Below are 16545 nucleotides of genomic sequence, written 5' to 3' on the forward strand. Positions count from 1 at the left end.
CTACGCCCCTCCCCCACCCCGCGAACCCCACGCGGCGCCGTTACCGCGGCAACAGCCGAGGCCACGCCCACCGAAATCGACCACGCCCACTGCCGTGGCCACGCCCTCCTCTGACTGGCCACGCCCCCTCCCTTGGCAGCGCTCGGAGGCGGGGGTTGGACTGGTTTATACTGGGTTATACGGGGCTGTGCTGGTTTATACTGGGTTATACTGGGCTGTACTGGTTTATACTGGGTTATACTGGGCTGTGCTGGTTTATACTGGTCCGTACTGGGCCCCCGCGCCCCCCCCCCGCTCCCTGATTGGCCGCCGCCCCTCTCGGCCCCGCCCCTGTTGCCGGGCGGAACGGCCGGGCACAAAATGACCGCCGCCTTCTCACGTGACCGCGCGTTCCCCGCGCTGATTGGCCGTTCACCGCTCGCTCCGCCCCCTCGACCGCAGCGATCAATCAGCGCCCGGGCACGCGCGGGGTGGGCGAAACGGCCGGGCGGGGTTGGGGGGGCGTGGCTCAGTGAGGCCATGACCAATGGGAGCGCGGCGCGCGCTGGGAAGGCGGGAATTCGTGAGGCGAACACCAATGGGAGGGTGGATCCCGCCGGGGGGGCGGGGATTCCTGAGGCGCGGACCAATGGGAGAGCGGCGCGCGCGGGCGGCGGCCAATGGGAGCGCGGGGGGGAAATTTGAAGCGGCGGCTGCGACAGCGACGAGCGGCGGGTGAGGGGCGGAAATCTGTGGCACTTTAGGGGGGATTTTTGGGGGTCCCGAGGGAATTGTGGGGTCCTGAGGGGTTTCTGAGGGGTTTTGGGTGGTCGTGACGGGGTTCTGAGGGAACTGGGGCGTAATGAGGGAGTTTTGAGGGGAATTGAAGGGTCCTAAGGGGGTTTAGAGGGGAACTGGGGGGTCCTGAGAGGGTTTTGAGAGGAACTGGGGGGTTTTGAGGGGAACTGGGGGGTCTTGAGGGGCTTTCTGAGGGAATTTGGGGTTTCTGAGTGGGTTCTGAGGGGAACTGAGGGGTTTTGAGGGGAACTGGGGGGTCCTGAGGGGGTTTTGAGGAGAATGGAGGTCCTGAGGGGATTTTGGGGGGAATGGGGGGGTCCTGAGGGGGTTTATGAGGGGATTGCGAGGTCTTGAGGGGCTTTCTGAGGGAACTGTGGGGTCCTGAGGGGGTTTTGAGGGGAATCGAAAGGTCCTGAGGGGATTTCTGAGGAGATTGCGAGGTCTTGAGGGTGTTTCTGAGGGGAATGGGGGATATTGAGGGAGTTTCTGAGGGAATTTGGCGCTCCTGAGGGGGTTTTGAGGGGATTTGGGGGGTCCTGAGGGGGTTCTGAGAGGAATTGAAAGGTCCTAAGGGGATTTCTGAGGAGATTGTGAGGTGTTGAGGGGGTTTCTGAGGGGATTTGGGGTTTCTGAGGGGATTTGGGGTTTCTGAGGGGTTTTGAGGGGAATTGGGGGGTCCTTAGGGGATTTTGAGGATAATTGGGGGGTCCTGAGGGGGTTTTGAGGGGAATTGGGGGGTCCTGAGGGGGTTTTGAGGGGAACTGGGGGGTCCTGAGGGGGTTTTGAGGGGAATTGGGGGGTCCTGAGGGGGTTTTGAGGGGAACTGGGGGGTCCTGAGGGGGTTTTGAGGGGAATTGGGGGGTCCTGAGGGGGTTTTGAGGGGAATTGGGGGGTCCTGAGGGGGTTTTGAGGGGAATTGGGGGGTCCTGAGGGGGTTTTGAGGGGAACTGGGGGGTCCTGAGGGGGTTTTGAGGGGAATTGGGGGGTCCTGAGGGGGTTTTGAGGGGAATTGGGGGGTCCTGAGGGGGTTTTGAGGGGAATTGGGGGGTCCTGAGGGGGTTTTGAGGGTAGTTGGGGGGTCCTGAGGGGGTTTTGAGGGGAATTTGGGGGTCCTGAGAGGGTTTTGAGAGGAACTGGGGGGTTTTGAGGGGAACTGGGGGGTCTTGAGGGGCTTTCTGAGGGAATTTGGGGTTTCTGAGTGGGTTCTGAGGGGAACTGAGGGGTTTTGAGGGGAACTGGGGGGTCCTGAAGGGGTTTTGAGGAGAATGGGGGTCCTGAGGGGGTTTTGAGGAGAATGGAGGTCCTGAGGGGATTTTGGGGGGAATGGGGGGGTCCTGAGGGGGTTTATGAGGGGATTGCGAGGTCTTGAGGGGCTTTCTGAGGGAACTGTGGGGTCCTGAGGGGGTTTTGAGGGGAATCGAAAGGTCCTGAGGGGATTTCTGAGGAGATTGCGAGGTCTTGAGGGTGTTTCTGAGGGGAATGGGGGATATTGAGGGAGTTTCTGAGGGAATTTGGCGCTCCTGAGGGGGTTTTGAGGGGATTTGGGGGGTCCTGAGGGGGTTCTGAGGGGAATTGAAAGGTCCTAAGGGGATTTCTGAGGAGATTGTGAGGTGTTGAGGGGGTTTCTGAGGGGATTTGGGGTTTCTGAGGGGTTTTGAGGGGAATTGGGGTGTCCTGAGGGGGTTTTGAGGGGAATTGGGGGGTCCTGAGGGGGTTTCTGAGGGGATTTGGGGTTTCTGAGGGGTTTTGAGGGGAATTGGGGGGTCCTGAGGGGGTTTTGAGGGGAATTGGGGGGTCCTGAGGGGGTTTTGAGGGGAACTGGGGGGTCCTTAGGGGATTTTGAGGATAATTGGGGGGTCCTGAGGGGGTTTTGAGGGGAATTGGGGGGTCCTGAGGGGGTTTTGAGGGGAATTGGGGGGTCCTGAGGGGGATTTGAGGGGAACTGGGGGGTCCTGAGGGGGTTTCTGAGTGTGATTGGGAGGTCCTGGGAGCAACTGGGGGGGTTCTGAGGAGGTTTTAAAGCTCCCGGGGTAACCTTGGGGCTCTTACGAGGAGTTTTGGGGAACCCGGGGGTAATTGAGGGAATTTTGAGGGGTCCCGAGGGGCTTGGGAGGTTTTGGGGTTCCTGGGAGGGATCAAGTTGGGTCCCGAGTGGGTTTTGGGGGACCCTGAGGAGTTCTGGGGGGGATCTTGGGGGTCCTGAGGCATTCTGAGGAGGGGGGGGGTCTTGGGCAGACCCTGAGGAGTCCTGGGGAAGGGGTCTCCAAGATTTTGGGGTGTTCTGGGGCTGTTTGAGGGGTTCCCAGAGGGATCAAAGTGGATTTGGGGGTCTCAGGGAGACTTTTGGGGTGTCCTGGAGAGGTTTTGGGGGGATCCTGGGAGGGTTTAAAGGGGGCCATGAGTGGTTTTGGGGGGTGTCTAAAAGGGTTTTGGGGGGGTCTCGGGAGAGTTTTGGGGGATCCTGGGGTGGAATTTGGGGGGCTTGGGGAGTTTGAGAGGCCTTGAAGGGGTGGTTGGGGGGATTTTGGGGGTTCTGGGGGGATTCCAGGAGCAAGTTTTGGGGGGATCCCCAAGTAAATTGATGGGGGGGGGGGTGTCCCTGATGGATTTTGGGGTTCCCTGGTGGATTTTGGGGGTCCCTGGTGGATTTTGGGGGTCCCTGGTGGATTTTGGGGCACCCCCTGACCCTTTTTTGTCCCCCCCAGGATGGCACAGAAGGAGAACGTGGCCCCCAGCCTGACCAAGGTGATTCCTCCCCCCTCCTTTCCCCCCCTCCTCAATTTTGGGGTCCCCCCCTCCCCCCTCGGGGGATTTTGGGGTGACCCCCTGTTCCCCCCTCCCCCCACCCAGAGTTTGGTCCCTCCCCCACTGCGGGTGCCCCGCAAGGACCCCCCGAATTCGGAGGCCCCCGGGAAGGGTCTGCCAGGTACGGGGGGAGGGGATTTGGGGGGTCCTGGGGGGGTCTGGGGTCCCCATGAGGGGTCAGAAGGGGATTTGGGGGGGGTTTGGGGTCATCAGGAAGGGATTTGGGGGGGTTTGGGGTCCCCATGAGGGGTCAGGAAGGGATTTGGGGGGGATTTGGGGGGGATTTGGGGGGTTTGGGGTCCCCATGAGGGGTCAGAAGGGGATTTGGGGGGGTTTGGGGGGTCCTGGGGGGATTTGGGGTCCCCGTGAGGGGTCAGGAGGGGATTTGGGGGGGCTATGGAGGGATCTGGGGGGGATTTGGGGGGTTTTGGGGGGGTTTGGGGTCATCAGGAAGGGATTTAGGGGGTCCTGGGGGGATTTGGGGTCCCCATGAGGGGTCAGGAGGGGATTTGGGGGGGCTATGGAGGAATTTGGGGGATCCTGGGGGGGGATTCCAGTGGAATTTGGAGGGTCCTGTGGGAGATTCAGAGGTTTTGGGGGGGTCTAGGGGAGGATTTTGGGGGGCTCCCGTATGTGGGGGACCAATTGAGGGTCCTGGAGGGGATTTTGGGGGGGTGGTCCCAGGATTGGTTTTGGGGTTCTGGGGGTGTTTTTGGGGAACCTGAGGATATCTGGGGGATTCCAGGGGTGGTTTTGGGGTTCCTGGGGGTGTTTTGGGTGGGTTTTGGGGTTCCTGGGGATGTTTTTGGTGGGTTTTGGGGTTCCTGGGGGTGTTTTGGGTGGTCCCAGGGGTGGTTTTGGGGTCCGGGGGGTTGTTCTGGGTGGTTTTTGGGGTCTTTGGGGTGGTTTTTGGGGTCCTGGGATGGTTTTTCGGGTCCTGGGGGTGGTTTTGGGTGGATTTTGGGGTCTTGGGGGTAGTTTTTGGGGTCCCGAGGGTGTTTTTGGGGTGTTTTTTGGTGTTTTGGGGGTGTTTTTGGGGTCCTGGGTGTGGTTTTGGGGTCTCAGGGGGTGTTTTGGGGTCCTGGGGGTGGTTTTGGGTGGATTTTGGGGTCTTGGGGGTGGTTTTTGGGGTCTCAGGGGGTGTTTTGGGGTGGTTTTGGGTAGTTTTTGGGGTCCCGAGGGTGTTTTTGCAGTGTTTTTTGGTGTTTTTGGGGTGTTTTTGGGGTCCTGGGTGTGGTTTTGGGTGGATTTTGGGGTCTTGGGGGTGGTTTTTGGGGTCTCAGGGGGTGTTTTGGGGTGGTTTTGGGTAGTTTTTGGGGTCCCGAGGGTGTTTTTGGGGTGCTGACCCCCCCTTTGTGCCCCCCAGGAGCCGGGCGGGTGCCCCTGGAGCCCAGCATGCTGCCAGCCCCTCCCCCACCCGTGTGAGTGGGGGGCTCGGGGGGACCCCGAGGGGGGAGGGGTCCCTGAGGGGGGGTCCCAAAGCCCTTTGGAATGATGGGGGGGGGGTGGTGTCCCCCAGGTGTCCCCAGGGGTGTCCCCAGGTGTCCCCAGATGCTCTCAGCTGTCCCCAGCTGTCCCCAGGTGTTCTCTGGTGTCCCCAGGTGTCCCCAGGGGTGTCCCCAGGTGTCCCCAGGTGTCCCCAGGGGTGTCCCCAGGTGTCCCCAGATGCTCTCAGCTGTCCCCAGCTGTCCCTGACCCTGTCCCAGCTGTCCCCAGATGCTCTCAGGTGTCCCCAGGTATTACCCCAGGTGTCCCAGGTGTCCCTGACCCTGTCCCCAGGTGTCCCCAGCTGTCCCCAGATGCTCTCAGGTGTGAACCCAGGTGTCCCCAGGTATTACCCCAGGTGTCCCTGACCCTGTCCCCAGGTGTCCCAGGTGTCCCCAGCTGTCCCCAGATGCTCTCAGGTGTGTCCCCAGGTGTGTCCCAGGTGTCCCCAGGTGTCCCTGACCCTGTCCCCAGCTGTCCCCAGCTGTCCCCAGGTGTGTCCCAGGTGTGTCCCCAGGTGTCCCTGACCCTGTCCCCAGGTGTCCCCAGGTGTCCCCAGGTGTCCCCAGGTGTCCCCAGGTGTCCCCAGGTGTCCCTGACCCTGTCCCCAGCTGTCCCCAGCTGTCCCCAGGTGTGTCCCAGGTGTGTCCCCAGGTGTCCCTGACCCTGTCCCCAGCTGTCCCCAGGTGTCCCCAGGTGTCCCCAGCTGTCCCCAGCTGTCCCCAGGTGTGTCCCAGGTGTGTCCCCAGGTGTCCCTGACCCTGTCCCCAGGTGTCCCCAGGTGTCCCCAGGTGTCCCCAGGTGTCCCCAGGTGTCCCCAGGTGTCCCTGACCCTGTCCCCAGCTGTCCCCAGCTGTCCCCAGGTGTGTCCCAGGTGTGTCCCCAGGTGTCCCTGACCCTGTCCCCAGCTGTCCCCAGGTGTCCCCAGCTGTCCCCAGCTGTCCCCAGCTGTCCCCAGGTGTGTCCCCAGCTGTCCCAGGTGTCCCTGACCCTGTCCCCAGCTGTCCCCAGGTGTGTCCCAGGTGTGTCCCAGCTGTCCCCAGGTGTGTCCCCAGGTGTCCCTGACCCTGTCCCCCCACAGCCGGACGTTCTCCCTGGAGGATTTCGAGGTGGGCCGGCCCCTGGGGAAGGGCAAGTTCGGCAACGTTTACCTGGCCCGGGAGCGGCGCTCGGGGTTCCTGGTGGCCCTCAAGGTGCTCTTCAAGTCCCAGGTGGAGCAGGAGGGGGTGGAGCATCAGCTGCGGAGAGAGATCGAGATCCAGGCACACCTCAGGTACACCTGCACACACCTGGGGGGTGGAAATACACCTGGGGTACACCTGGGACACAGCTGGGCACACCTGGACACACCTGGGGGGTGGAAATACACCTGGGACACACCTGGGACACACCTGGGGACACCTGGGACACACCTGGGGACACCTGGGGGGTGGAAATACACCTGGGGTACACCTGGGACACACCTGGGCACACCTGGGGATGGGGGGACACAGCTGGGACACATCTGGACACACCTGGGGGGTGGAAATACACCTGGGGTACACCTGGGACACACCTGGGGATGGGGGGGACACACCTGGGACACATCTGGGACACGCCTAGACACACCTGGGGTTGGGGGACACACCTGGGACACACCTGGACACACCTGGGGACGGGGGGACACACCTGGGACACACCTGGGGAGGGTGGGACACACCTGGGACACACCTGGGGATGGGGTGGATACACCTGGGACACACCTGGGGAGGGTGGGACACACCTGGGACACACCTGGACACACCTGGGACACACCTGGGACACATCTGGGACACACCTGGGGAGGCGGAACAATTGGGAGGTCCCAATTTTGGGGTGGGAAATTCCAATTTTGGGATGGGAAATTCCAATTTTGGGGTGGGGGGTCCCAATTTTGGGGTGAGAAATTCCAATTTTGGGGTGGGAAATTCCAATTTTGAGGTGGGAAATTCCAATTTTGGTTGGGGGTTTCATTTTGGGGTGGGAAATTCCAATTTTGGGGTGGGAAATTCCAATTTTGGGGTGGGGGGTCCCAATTTTGGGGTGGGGGGGGGTCTCATTTTGGGATCAGACACCCCAAAGCGCTCGGACTGTACCATCACTGCCCTGGGCGGGGGGGGGAGACCATTTTTGGGAGGTTCCATTGGGAATTCTGGGGGGGGGGGGGAATTTTGGGCTCTGGGAGGGGTTGATGCCAAATTTTGGGGAGTCCCAAATTTTTGGGGTTTTCTTTTTTTTTCCCCCCCAGGCACCCCAACGTGCTCAGGCTCTACAATTATTTCCACGACCGGCGCCGCGTCTTCCTCATCCTGGAATTCGCGCCCCGGGGGGAGCTCTACAAGGAGCTGCAGCGCTGCCGGCGCCTGAACGCCACCAGAACCGCCACGGTGAGACCCCAAAACACCCAAATCACCCCAAAAATCAACTCGGGGACCCCAAAAACCCCCAAAATCACCCCAAAATCACCCCAAAAACCCCGGGGGGAGCTCTACAAGGAGCTGCAGCGCTGCCGGCGCCTGAACGCCACCAGAACCGCCACGGTGAGACCCCAAAACACCAAAATCACCCCAAAAATCAACTCGGGGACCCCAAAAACCCCCAAAATCACCCCAAAAACTCCAAAATCACCCCAAAAACTCCCAAAATCACCCCAAAAACTCCCAAAATCACCCCAAAAATCAACTCAGGGACCCCAAAAACCCCCAAAATCACCCCAAAAACCCCCAAAATCACCCCAAAAACTCCCAAAATCACCCCAAAAATCAACTCAGGGACCCCAAAAACCCCCAAAATCACCCCAAAAACCCCCAAAATCACCCCAAAAACTCCCAAAATCACCCCAAAAACTCCCAAAATCACCCCAAAAATCAACTCAGGGACCCCAAAAACCCCCAAAATCACCCCAAAAACGACCTCAGGGATCCCAAAAGCACCCCAAATATCAATTCAGGGATGGCAAAAAATCCCCAAAATCACCCCAAAAATCAACTTGGGGACCCCAAAAACCCTGAAAATCACCCCAAAATTCCAGGGGGGGACCCCAAAAACCTCGAGGGGACCCCAAAATCCCACAAGAGGATCCCGGGAACGAGCACCCGGAGAGGGGAAATGGAATGGTTCCAATTAACTTAATGTTGATTAATTAATGAGTTTTTGGGGTTTGGATCACCCAAATTTGGGGGTTCAGCCCTAAATCAGGGTCTGGGGACCCCAAAAACCTCAGGGGGGACCCCAAAAACCTCGAGGGGACCCCAAAATCCCACAAGGGGATCCCAGGAATGAGCACCCGGAAAGGGGAAATAGAATTGGGAATGGCTCCAATTAACAGGGAATTAATTAATTAATTAGTGAGTTTAGGGGGGGCTCTGGGAGTTTTGGGGTGCCCTGAATCCATTTTTGGGGTCCCCAGGAGGATTTTGGGGTCCCCTGAGGGGTTTTGGGGACCCCCTGAGAGGTTTTGGGGTGCTCTGGGACCCCCTTTTACCTCTCTCCCCATGGAGGAGCCGCTTCCCCCCAGAGCACCTGGAGGGGATTTGGGGGTACCTGGGGGGGGCTCTGGGGGTTTTGGGGTGCCCCGAAGCCATTTTTGGGGTCCCCAGGAGGATTTTGGGGTGCCCTGAGGGGTTTCAAGGACACCCTGAGAGGTTTTGGGGTGCTCAGGGACCCCCTTTTACCTCTCCCCCCATGGAGGAGCCGCTTCCCCCCAGAGCACCTGGAGGGGATTTGGGGGTACCTGGGGGGGGCTCTGGGGGTTTTGGGGTGCCCTGAACCCATTTTTGGGGTTCCCTGGAGGATTTTGGGGTCCCCCTGAGGGGTTTTGGGGTCACCCTGGAAGATTTTGGGGTGCCCTGAGGGGTTTTGGGGTGTCCCAAATCCCCCAAGTCCCCCAGAACTGGAGCTTACCTGGGGGGGCTCAGGGACACCTGGAGGGGGCTCTGGGGGTTTTGGGGTGCCCTGAATCCATTTTTGGGGTCCCCAGGAGGATTTTGGGGTCCCCTGAGGGGTTTTGGGGTCCCCTGAGAGGTTTTGGGGTGCTCTGGGACCCCCTTTTACCTCTCTCCCCATGGAGGAGCCGCTTCCCCCCAGAGCACCTGGTGGGGATTTGGGGGTACCTGGGGGTTGCTCTGGGGGTTTTGGGGTGCCCCGAACCCATTTTTGGGGTTCCCGAGGGGTTTTGGGGTGCCCTGAGGGGTTTTGGGGACCCCCTGAGGGGTTTTGGGGACCCCCTAAATCCCCCAAATCCCCCTCCAGCTGTTGAGCATCCCCCAGAACTGGGAGGATCCCAGGGGGTACCTGGAGGGGATTTGGGGGTACCTGGGGGGGGCTCTGGGGGTTTTGGGCTGCCCTGAACCCATTTTTGGGGTTCCCGAGGGGTTTTGGGGTGCCCTGAGGGGTTTTGGGATGCCCTGAGGCCCCGTTTTTGGCAGCTGATGGAGGAGCTGGCGGACGCGCTGCTGTACTGCCACGGGCGCAAGGTGATTCACCGCGACATCAAACCCGAGAATCTCCTGCTCGGCCTCAAGGGGGAGCTCAAGATCGCGGATTTCGGGTGGTCCGTGCACGCCCCCTCCCTCAGGTGAGACCTGGGGACACCTGGGGACACCTGGGGACACCTGAAACACACCTGGGCACACCTGGGCACACCTGGGGGGGTTGTGGGGCTGGGAAATGGCTCAAGATCGCGGATTTCGGGTGGTCCGTGCACGCCCCCTCCCTCAGGTGAGACCTGGGACACCTGGGGACACCTGGGGACACACCTGGGGGGACACCTGGGGACACCTGGGCACACCTGGACACACCTGGGGACACACCTGGGGACACCTGGGGGGGTTGTGGGGCTGGGAAATGGCTCAAGATCGCGGATTTCGGGTGGTCCGTGCACGCCCCCTCCCTCAGGTGAGACCTGGGGACACCTGGGGACACACCTGAGACACCTGGGGACACCTGGGACACACCTGGGACACACCTGGGACACCTGGGGACACCTGGGGACATACCTGGGGACACCTGGGGACACCTGGGGACACCTGGGACACACCTGGGACACCTGGGACACACCTGGGGACACCTGGGACACACCTGGGGACACCTGGGGACACCTGGGACACACCTGGGGACACCTGGGGGGACACCTGGGGACACCTGGGGGGGTTGTGGGGCTGGGAAATGGCTCAAGATCGCGGATTTCGGGTGGTCCGTGCACGCCCCCTCCCTCAGGTGAGACCTGGGGACACCTGGGGACACACCTGGGACACCTGGGGACACACCTGGGACACAACTGGGCACAGCTGGGACACCTGGGGACACCTGGGGGGACACCTGGGACACACCTGGACACACCTGGGGGGGTTGTGGGGCTGAGAAATGGCTCAAGATCGCGGATTTCAGGTGGTCCGTGCACGCCCCCTCCCTCAGGTGAGACCTGGGACACCTGGGGACACCTGGGACACACCTGGGGACACCTGGGACACACCTGGGGACACCTGGGACACACCTGGACACACCTGGGGGGGTTGTGGGGCTGGGAAATGGCTCAAGATCGCGGATTTCGGGTGGTCCGTGCACGCCCCCTCCCTCAGGTGAGACCTGGGGACACCTGGGGACACCTGGGGGGACACCTGGGGGGACACCTGGGGACACCTGGACACACCTGGGGACACCTGGGGGGGTTGTGGGGCTGGGAAATGGCTCAAGATCGCGGATTTCGGGTGGTCCATGCACGCCCCCTCCCTCAGGTGAGACCTGGGACACCTGGGGACACCTGGGGACACCTGGGACACACCTGGGACACACCTGGGACACACCTGGGGACAGCTGGGGACACCTGGGACACACCTGGGACACACCTGGGGACAGCTGGGGACACTTGGGACACGCCTGGGACACACCTGGGATACACCTGGGATAGGTGGGACACACCTGGACACACCTGGGAACACACCTGGGACATTTTTAACCCTTCACGTGCCAGACTCTGTGCATCACCTGGGATTACCTGAGTCAGGTGTGAGGGTTCTGTGAGTGCCCAGGTGTGCCCAGGTGTGCCCAGGTGTGGTTTAACCCCTCAGGCGCCGGACCCTGTGTGGCACCCTGGATTACCTGAGTCAGGTGTGAGGGTTCTGTGAGTGCCCAGGTGTGCCCAGGTGTGTTTTAACCCCTCAGGCGCCGGACCCTGTGTGGCACCCTGGATTACCTGCCCCCGGAGATGGTGGAGGGCAGCAGCCATGATGAGAAGGTCGACCTGTGGTGCCTGGGGGTGCTGTGCTACGAGCTGCTGGCCGGGCACCCGCCCTTCGAGAGCCCCTCTGCCGCCGACACCTACCGCAGGATCACACAGGTGAGCTCACCTGGGCACACCTGGGCATTGAAATCCCCATCAAACTGAGTTAAACCAACCCAAACTGCCCCAAACCCACCCTTGGAGAGCCCCTCTGCCGCTGACACCTACCGCAGGATCACACAGGTGAGCTCACCTGGGCACACCTGGGCACTGAAATCCCCATCAAACTGAGTTAAACCAACCCAAACTGCCCCAAACCCACCCTTGGAGAGCCCCTCTGCCGCCGACACCTACCGCAGGATCACACAGGTGAGCTCACCTGGGCACACCTGAGCTCACCTGGGCACACCTGGGCACAGAAATCCCCGTCAAACTGAGCCAAACTGAGCCAAACTGAGCTAAACCCACCCAAACTGCCCCAAACTGCCCCAAACCCGCCCTTGGAGAGCCCCTCTGCTGCTGACACCTACCGCAGGATCACACAGGTGAGCTCACCTGGGCTCACCTGGGCTCACCTGGGCACTGAAATCCCCATCAAACTGAGTTAAACCAACCCAAACTGCCCCAAACTGCCCCAAACCTGCCCTTGGAGAGCCCCTCTGCTGCCGATACCTACCGCAGGATCACACAGGTGAGCTCACCTGGGCTCACCTGAGCTCACCTGGGCTCACCTGGGCACTGAAATCCCCGTCAAACTGAGCTAAACCAACCCAAACTGCCCCAAACTGAGCTAAACCCACCCAAACTGCCCCAAACCCGCCCTTGGAGAGCCCCTCTGCCGCCGATACCTACCGCAGGATCACACAGGTGAGCTCACCTGGGCACACCTGGGCTCACCTGGGCATTGAAATCCCCGTCAAACTGAGCCAAACTGAGCCAAACTGAGCTAAACCCACCCAAACTGCCCCAAACCCGCCCTTGGAGAGCCCCTCTGCTGCTGACACCTACCGCAGGATCACACAGGTGAGCTCACCTGGGCACACCTGGGCTCACCTGTGCCCATCCCCCAATATACCTGAGCTCACCTGACCCCCCCTGACCCCACCTGTGCCCACCTGTGCTCACCTGTGCCCATCCCCCCATATCCCTGACCCCCCCTGTGCTCACCTGTTCTCACCTGTTCTCACCTGTTCCCTGCTGTTCTCACCTGTTCTCACCTGTTCTCACCTGTCCCCACCTGTGCTCACCTGTTCTCACCTGTTCCCTCCTGTTCTCACCTGCTCTCACCTGTTCTCACCTGTCCCCACCTGTGCTCACCTGTTCTCACCTGTCCCCCCCGATCTCACCTGCTCTCACCTGTTCTCACCTGTCCCCAGGTGGATCTGCACTTCCCCCCGCACATCCCTCACCTGTTCTCGCCTGTTCTCACCTGTTCTCACCTGTCCCCAGGTGGATCTGCACTTCCCCCGTTCTCACCTGTTCTCACCTGTCCCCACCTGTCCCCCCCCCGTTCTCACCTGTTCTCACCTGTTCTCACCTGTCCCCAGGTGGATCTGCACTTCCCCCGTTCTCACCTGTCCCCCCCCTGTTCTCACCTGTTCCCCCCCGTTCTCACCTGTTCTCACCTGTCCCCAGGTGGACCTGCACTTCCCCCCGCACATCCCTTACCTGTTCTCACCTGTCCCCACCTGTTCCCACCTGCTCTCACCTGTTCTCACCTGTCCCCAGGTGGATCTGCACTTCCCCCCGCACATCCCTCACCTGTTCTCACCTGTTCTCACCTGTTCTCACCTGTTCTCACCTGTCCCCACCTGTCCCCCCCCGCTCTCACCTGTTCTCACCTGTCCCCAGGTGGATCTGCACTTCCCCCCGCACATCCCCGAGGGCGCTCGGGATCTGATCCAGCGGCTGCTGCAGAGGGTCCCGGGACAGCGCCTGCCCCTGCGGGGGGTCCTGGGGCACCCCTGGGTCAGGGGGCACTCACGGAGGGTGCTGCCCCCCGGGACCGTCCGGAGTGACCCCTGAGTGACCACAGAGTGACCACTGACTGACCACAGAGTGACCACCGACCCCTGACACCGACACTGCCCCTCAGGGGGGTCCTGGGGCACCCCTGGGTCAGGGGTCATTCCAGGAGGGTGCTGCCCCCCGGGACCGTCCGGAGTGACCCCTGAGTGACCCTGACTGACCCCTGAGTGACCACAGAGTGACCACAGAGTGACCACTGACCCCTGACACCGACACTGCCCCTCCGGGGGGTCCTGGGGCACCCCTGGGTCAGGGGGCACTCACGGAGGGTGCTGCCCCCCGGGACCGTCCGGAGTGACCCCTGAGTGACCACAGAGTGACCACAGAGTGACCCTGAGTGACCCCCGACACTGACCCCTGACACCGACACTGCCCCTCAGGGGGGTCCTGGGGCACCCCTGGGTCAGGGGTCATTCCAGGAGGGTGCTGCCCCCCGGGACTGTCCGGAGTGACCCCTGAGTGACCCTGAGTGACCCCTGAGTGACCCTGAGTGACCCTGAGTGACCCCTGAGTGACCCTGAGTGACCACAGAGTGACCCTGAGTGACCCCTGAGTGACCCCTGAGTGACCCCTGACACTGACCCCCGACACTGACCACTGACACCGACACTGCCCCTCAGGGGGGTCCTGGGGCACCCCTGGGTCAGGGGGCACTCACGGAGGGTGCTGCCCCCCGGGACCGTCCGGAGTGACCCCTGAGTGACCCCTGAGTGACCCCTGAGTGACCCTGAGTGACCACAGAGTGACCACCGACCCCTGACACCGACACTGCCCCTCAGGGGGGTCCTGGGGCACCCCTGGGTCAGGGGGCACTCACGGAGGGTGCTGCCCCCCGGGACTGTCCGGAGTGACCCCTGAGTGACCACAGAGTGACCCCTGAGTGACCCTGAGTGACCCCTGAGTGACCACTGACCCCTGACACCGACACTGCCCCTCAGGGGGGTCCTGGGGCACCCCTGGGTCAGGGGGCACTCACGGAGGGTGCTGCCCCCCGGGACCGTCCGGAGTGACCCCTGAGTGACCACAGAGTGACCCCTGACACTGACTCCCAACACTGCCCACTGACCCCTCAGACCCTGGACACTGACCCCTGACCCCCCAGGACACTGACCCCTGACCCCGGACACTGACCAGTGACCCCTGACCCTGGACACTGCCCACTGAGCCCTCCAAGACCCCCTGGACACTGACCCCTGACCCCTCAGGACCCCCGGACACTGACCCCTGACCCCTGAGTGACCCCCGAGACTGATCTCTGACCCCGGACACTGCCCATTGACCCCCCGTGACCCCCCTGACCCCCCAGGACCCCTGGACACTGCCCATTGACCCCCCTGGACACTGCCCTCTGACCCCTGACCCCCACTGACCCCCCTGGACACTGCCCACTGACCCCTGAGTGACCCCTGACCCCCACTGACCCCCCTGGACACTGCCCACTGACCCCTGAGTGACCCCTGACCCCCACTGACCCCCCTGGACACTGCCCACTGACCCCTGAATGACCCCTGACCCCCACTGACCCCCCCAGACACTGCCCACTGACCCCTGAGTGACCCCTGACCCCCCCGGACACTGCCCACTGACCCCTGAGTGACCCCTGACCCCCACTGACCCCCCTGGACACTGCCCACTGACCCCTGAGTGACCACTGACCCCCCCGGACACTGCCCACTGACCCCTGAGTGACCCCTGACCCCCACTGACCCCCCTGGACACTGCCCACTGACCCCTGAGTGACCCCTGACCCCCCCGGACACTGCCCACTGACCCCTGAGTGACCCCTGACCCCCACTGACCCCCCTGGACACTGCCCACTGACCCCTGAGTGACCCCTGACCCCCCCAGACACTGCCCACTGACCCCTGAGTGACCCCTGACCCCCCTGGACACTGCCCACTGACCCCTGAGTGACCCCTGACCCCCCTGGACACTGCCCACTGACCCCTGAGTGACCCCTGACCCCCACTGACCCCCCTGGACACTGCCCACTGACCCCTGAGTGACCCCTGACCCCCACTGACCCCCCTGGACACTGCCCACTGACCCCTGAGTGACCCCTGACCCCCACTGACCCCCCTGGACACTGCCCACTGACCCTTGACCCCCCCAAGGGTCCCCCCTATGGGGGGAGGGGTCTCTCAGCCCCCATTTTTGGGGGTCTCCCCCTCCCCCTTCATCCTGGGGGGTCTCCCCAGCCCCCACTGGGGTCCCCTCCCCTCCCCCCCTCGGTTATTTGGGGAGGGGTCTGCCGCCCCTCCCCCCCCCAATAAAGTGGTTCTGGTTTTACTTGGGGGGCTCTGGGTGTCTTTGGGGGGAGGGGTGGGACCCACAGAATCCCCCTGCCCCATAGAGACCCCATAGAGACCCCCTGGAGACCCCTGCCCCACAGAATCCCCCTGCCCCACAGAGACCCCTGCCCCATACAGACCCCACAGAGACCCCATAGACCCCCCCTGCCCCATAGAGACCCCATGGAGACCCCACAGAGACCCCATGGAGACCCCTGCCCCACAGAATCCCCCTGCCCCACAGAGACCCCTGCCCCATACAGACCCCACAGAGACCCCATAGACCCCCCCTGCCCCATAGAGACCCCATAGAGACCCCACAGAGACCCCATGGAGACCCCTGCCCCACAGAATCCCCCTGCCCCATAGAGACCATAGAGACCCCATGGAGACCCCATAGGGACCCCTGCCCCATAGAGACCCCACAGAGACCCCATAGAGACCCCATGGAGACCCCATAGGGACCCCTGCCCCATAGAGACCCCATAGACCCCCCCCTGCCCCATAGAGACCTCATAGATCCCCCACAGACCCCCTGCCCCACAGACCCCATAGAGACCCCATAGGGACCCCATAGAGACCCCATAGGGACCCCATGGAGACCCCTGCCCCATAGAGACCCCATAGGGACCCCTGCCCCATAGAGACCCCATAGAGACCCCATAGAGGCCCCATAGAGACCCCACAGAGACCCCATGGAGACCCCTGCCCCATACAGGCCCCATAGACCCCCCCTGCCCCATAGAGACCTCATAGATCCCCCACAGACCCCCTGCCCCACAGACCCCATAGAGACCCCATAGGGACCCCATAGAGACCCCATGGAGACCCCTGCCCCATAGAGACCCCATAGAGATCCCATAGAGACCCCTGCCCTATAGAGGCCCCTGCCCCATAGAGACCCCATAGACCCCCCTGCCC

General features: G+C 62.3%; 2 protein-coding genes across 7 annotated transcripts in view; one reads left to right on the forward strand and one right to left on the reverse strand.

The window, feature by feature from the left end:
* The window catches only part of LOC147647465 (uncharacterized), a 6558-nt gene extending 6037 nt beyond the window's left edge, over window positions 1–521 (reverse strand). Inside the window, exon 1 of the mRNA XM_086871702.1 lies at window positions 380–521. Coding sequence (XP_086727828.1) covers window positions 380–521 — 142 coding nt within the window. The remainder of the gene's footprint in view (window positions 1–379) is intronic.
* Window positions 522–635: 114 nt separating this feature from the next.
* Window positions 636–15622, forward strand: LOC111944734 (aurora kinase C-like). 6 transcript variants are annotated; one of them, XR_015281525.1, is made up of 12 exons: window positions 636–714; window positions 3483–3522; window positions 3628–3703; window positions 4949–5003; window positions 6149–6340; window positions 7334–7472; window positions 9513–9661; window positions 11248–11384; window positions 11636–11674; window positions 13157–13341; window positions 13865–14075; window positions 14193–15622. XR_015281525.1 is itself a non-coding variant. In XM_086871838.1 (10 exons), exons 2-10 carry the CDS (start codon window positions 3484–3486, stop codon window positions 13321–13323), a joined length of 993 nt encoding a protein of 330 aa, XP_086727964.1. In that variant the 5' UTR covers window positions 636–714; window position 3483; the 3' UTR covers window positions 13324–15622. The 6 variants fall into 6 exon arrangements, 4 of the variants coding, with proteins under 4 accessions (XP_086727964.1, XP_086727962.1, XP_086727963.1 ...); XR_015281526.1 differs by lacking the exon at window positions 13865–14075 and having other exon boundaries at window positions 13157–13500; window positions 14361–15622; XM_086871838.1 differs by having other exon boundaries at window positions 13157–15622.
* The last annotated feature ends 923 nt before the right edge of the window (window positions 15623–16545 follow it).

Source organism: Cyanistes caeruleus, chromosome 37, assembly GCF_971803275.1.
Source record: "Cyanistes caeruleus chromosome 37, bCyaCae1.hap1.1, whole genome shotgun sequence".
NCBI lineage: Eukaryota > Metazoa > Chordata > Aves > Passeriformes > Paridae > Cyanistes > Cyanistes caeruleus.

Coding starts and splice junctions, on each gene's coding strand:
- LOC111944734 (XM_086871836.1), top strand. CDS start 3,484: ATGGCACAGAAGGAGAACGTGGCCCCCAGCCTGACCAAG. Junction 6,341..7,333: donor GAGATCCAGGCACACCTCAG/GTACACCTGCAC, acceptor TTTCCCCCCCAG/GCACCCCAACGTGCTCAGGC. Junction 11,423..13,156: donor CCTACCGCAGGATCACACAG/GTGAGCTCACCT, acceptor ACCTGTCCCCAG/GTGGATCTGCACTTCCCCCC.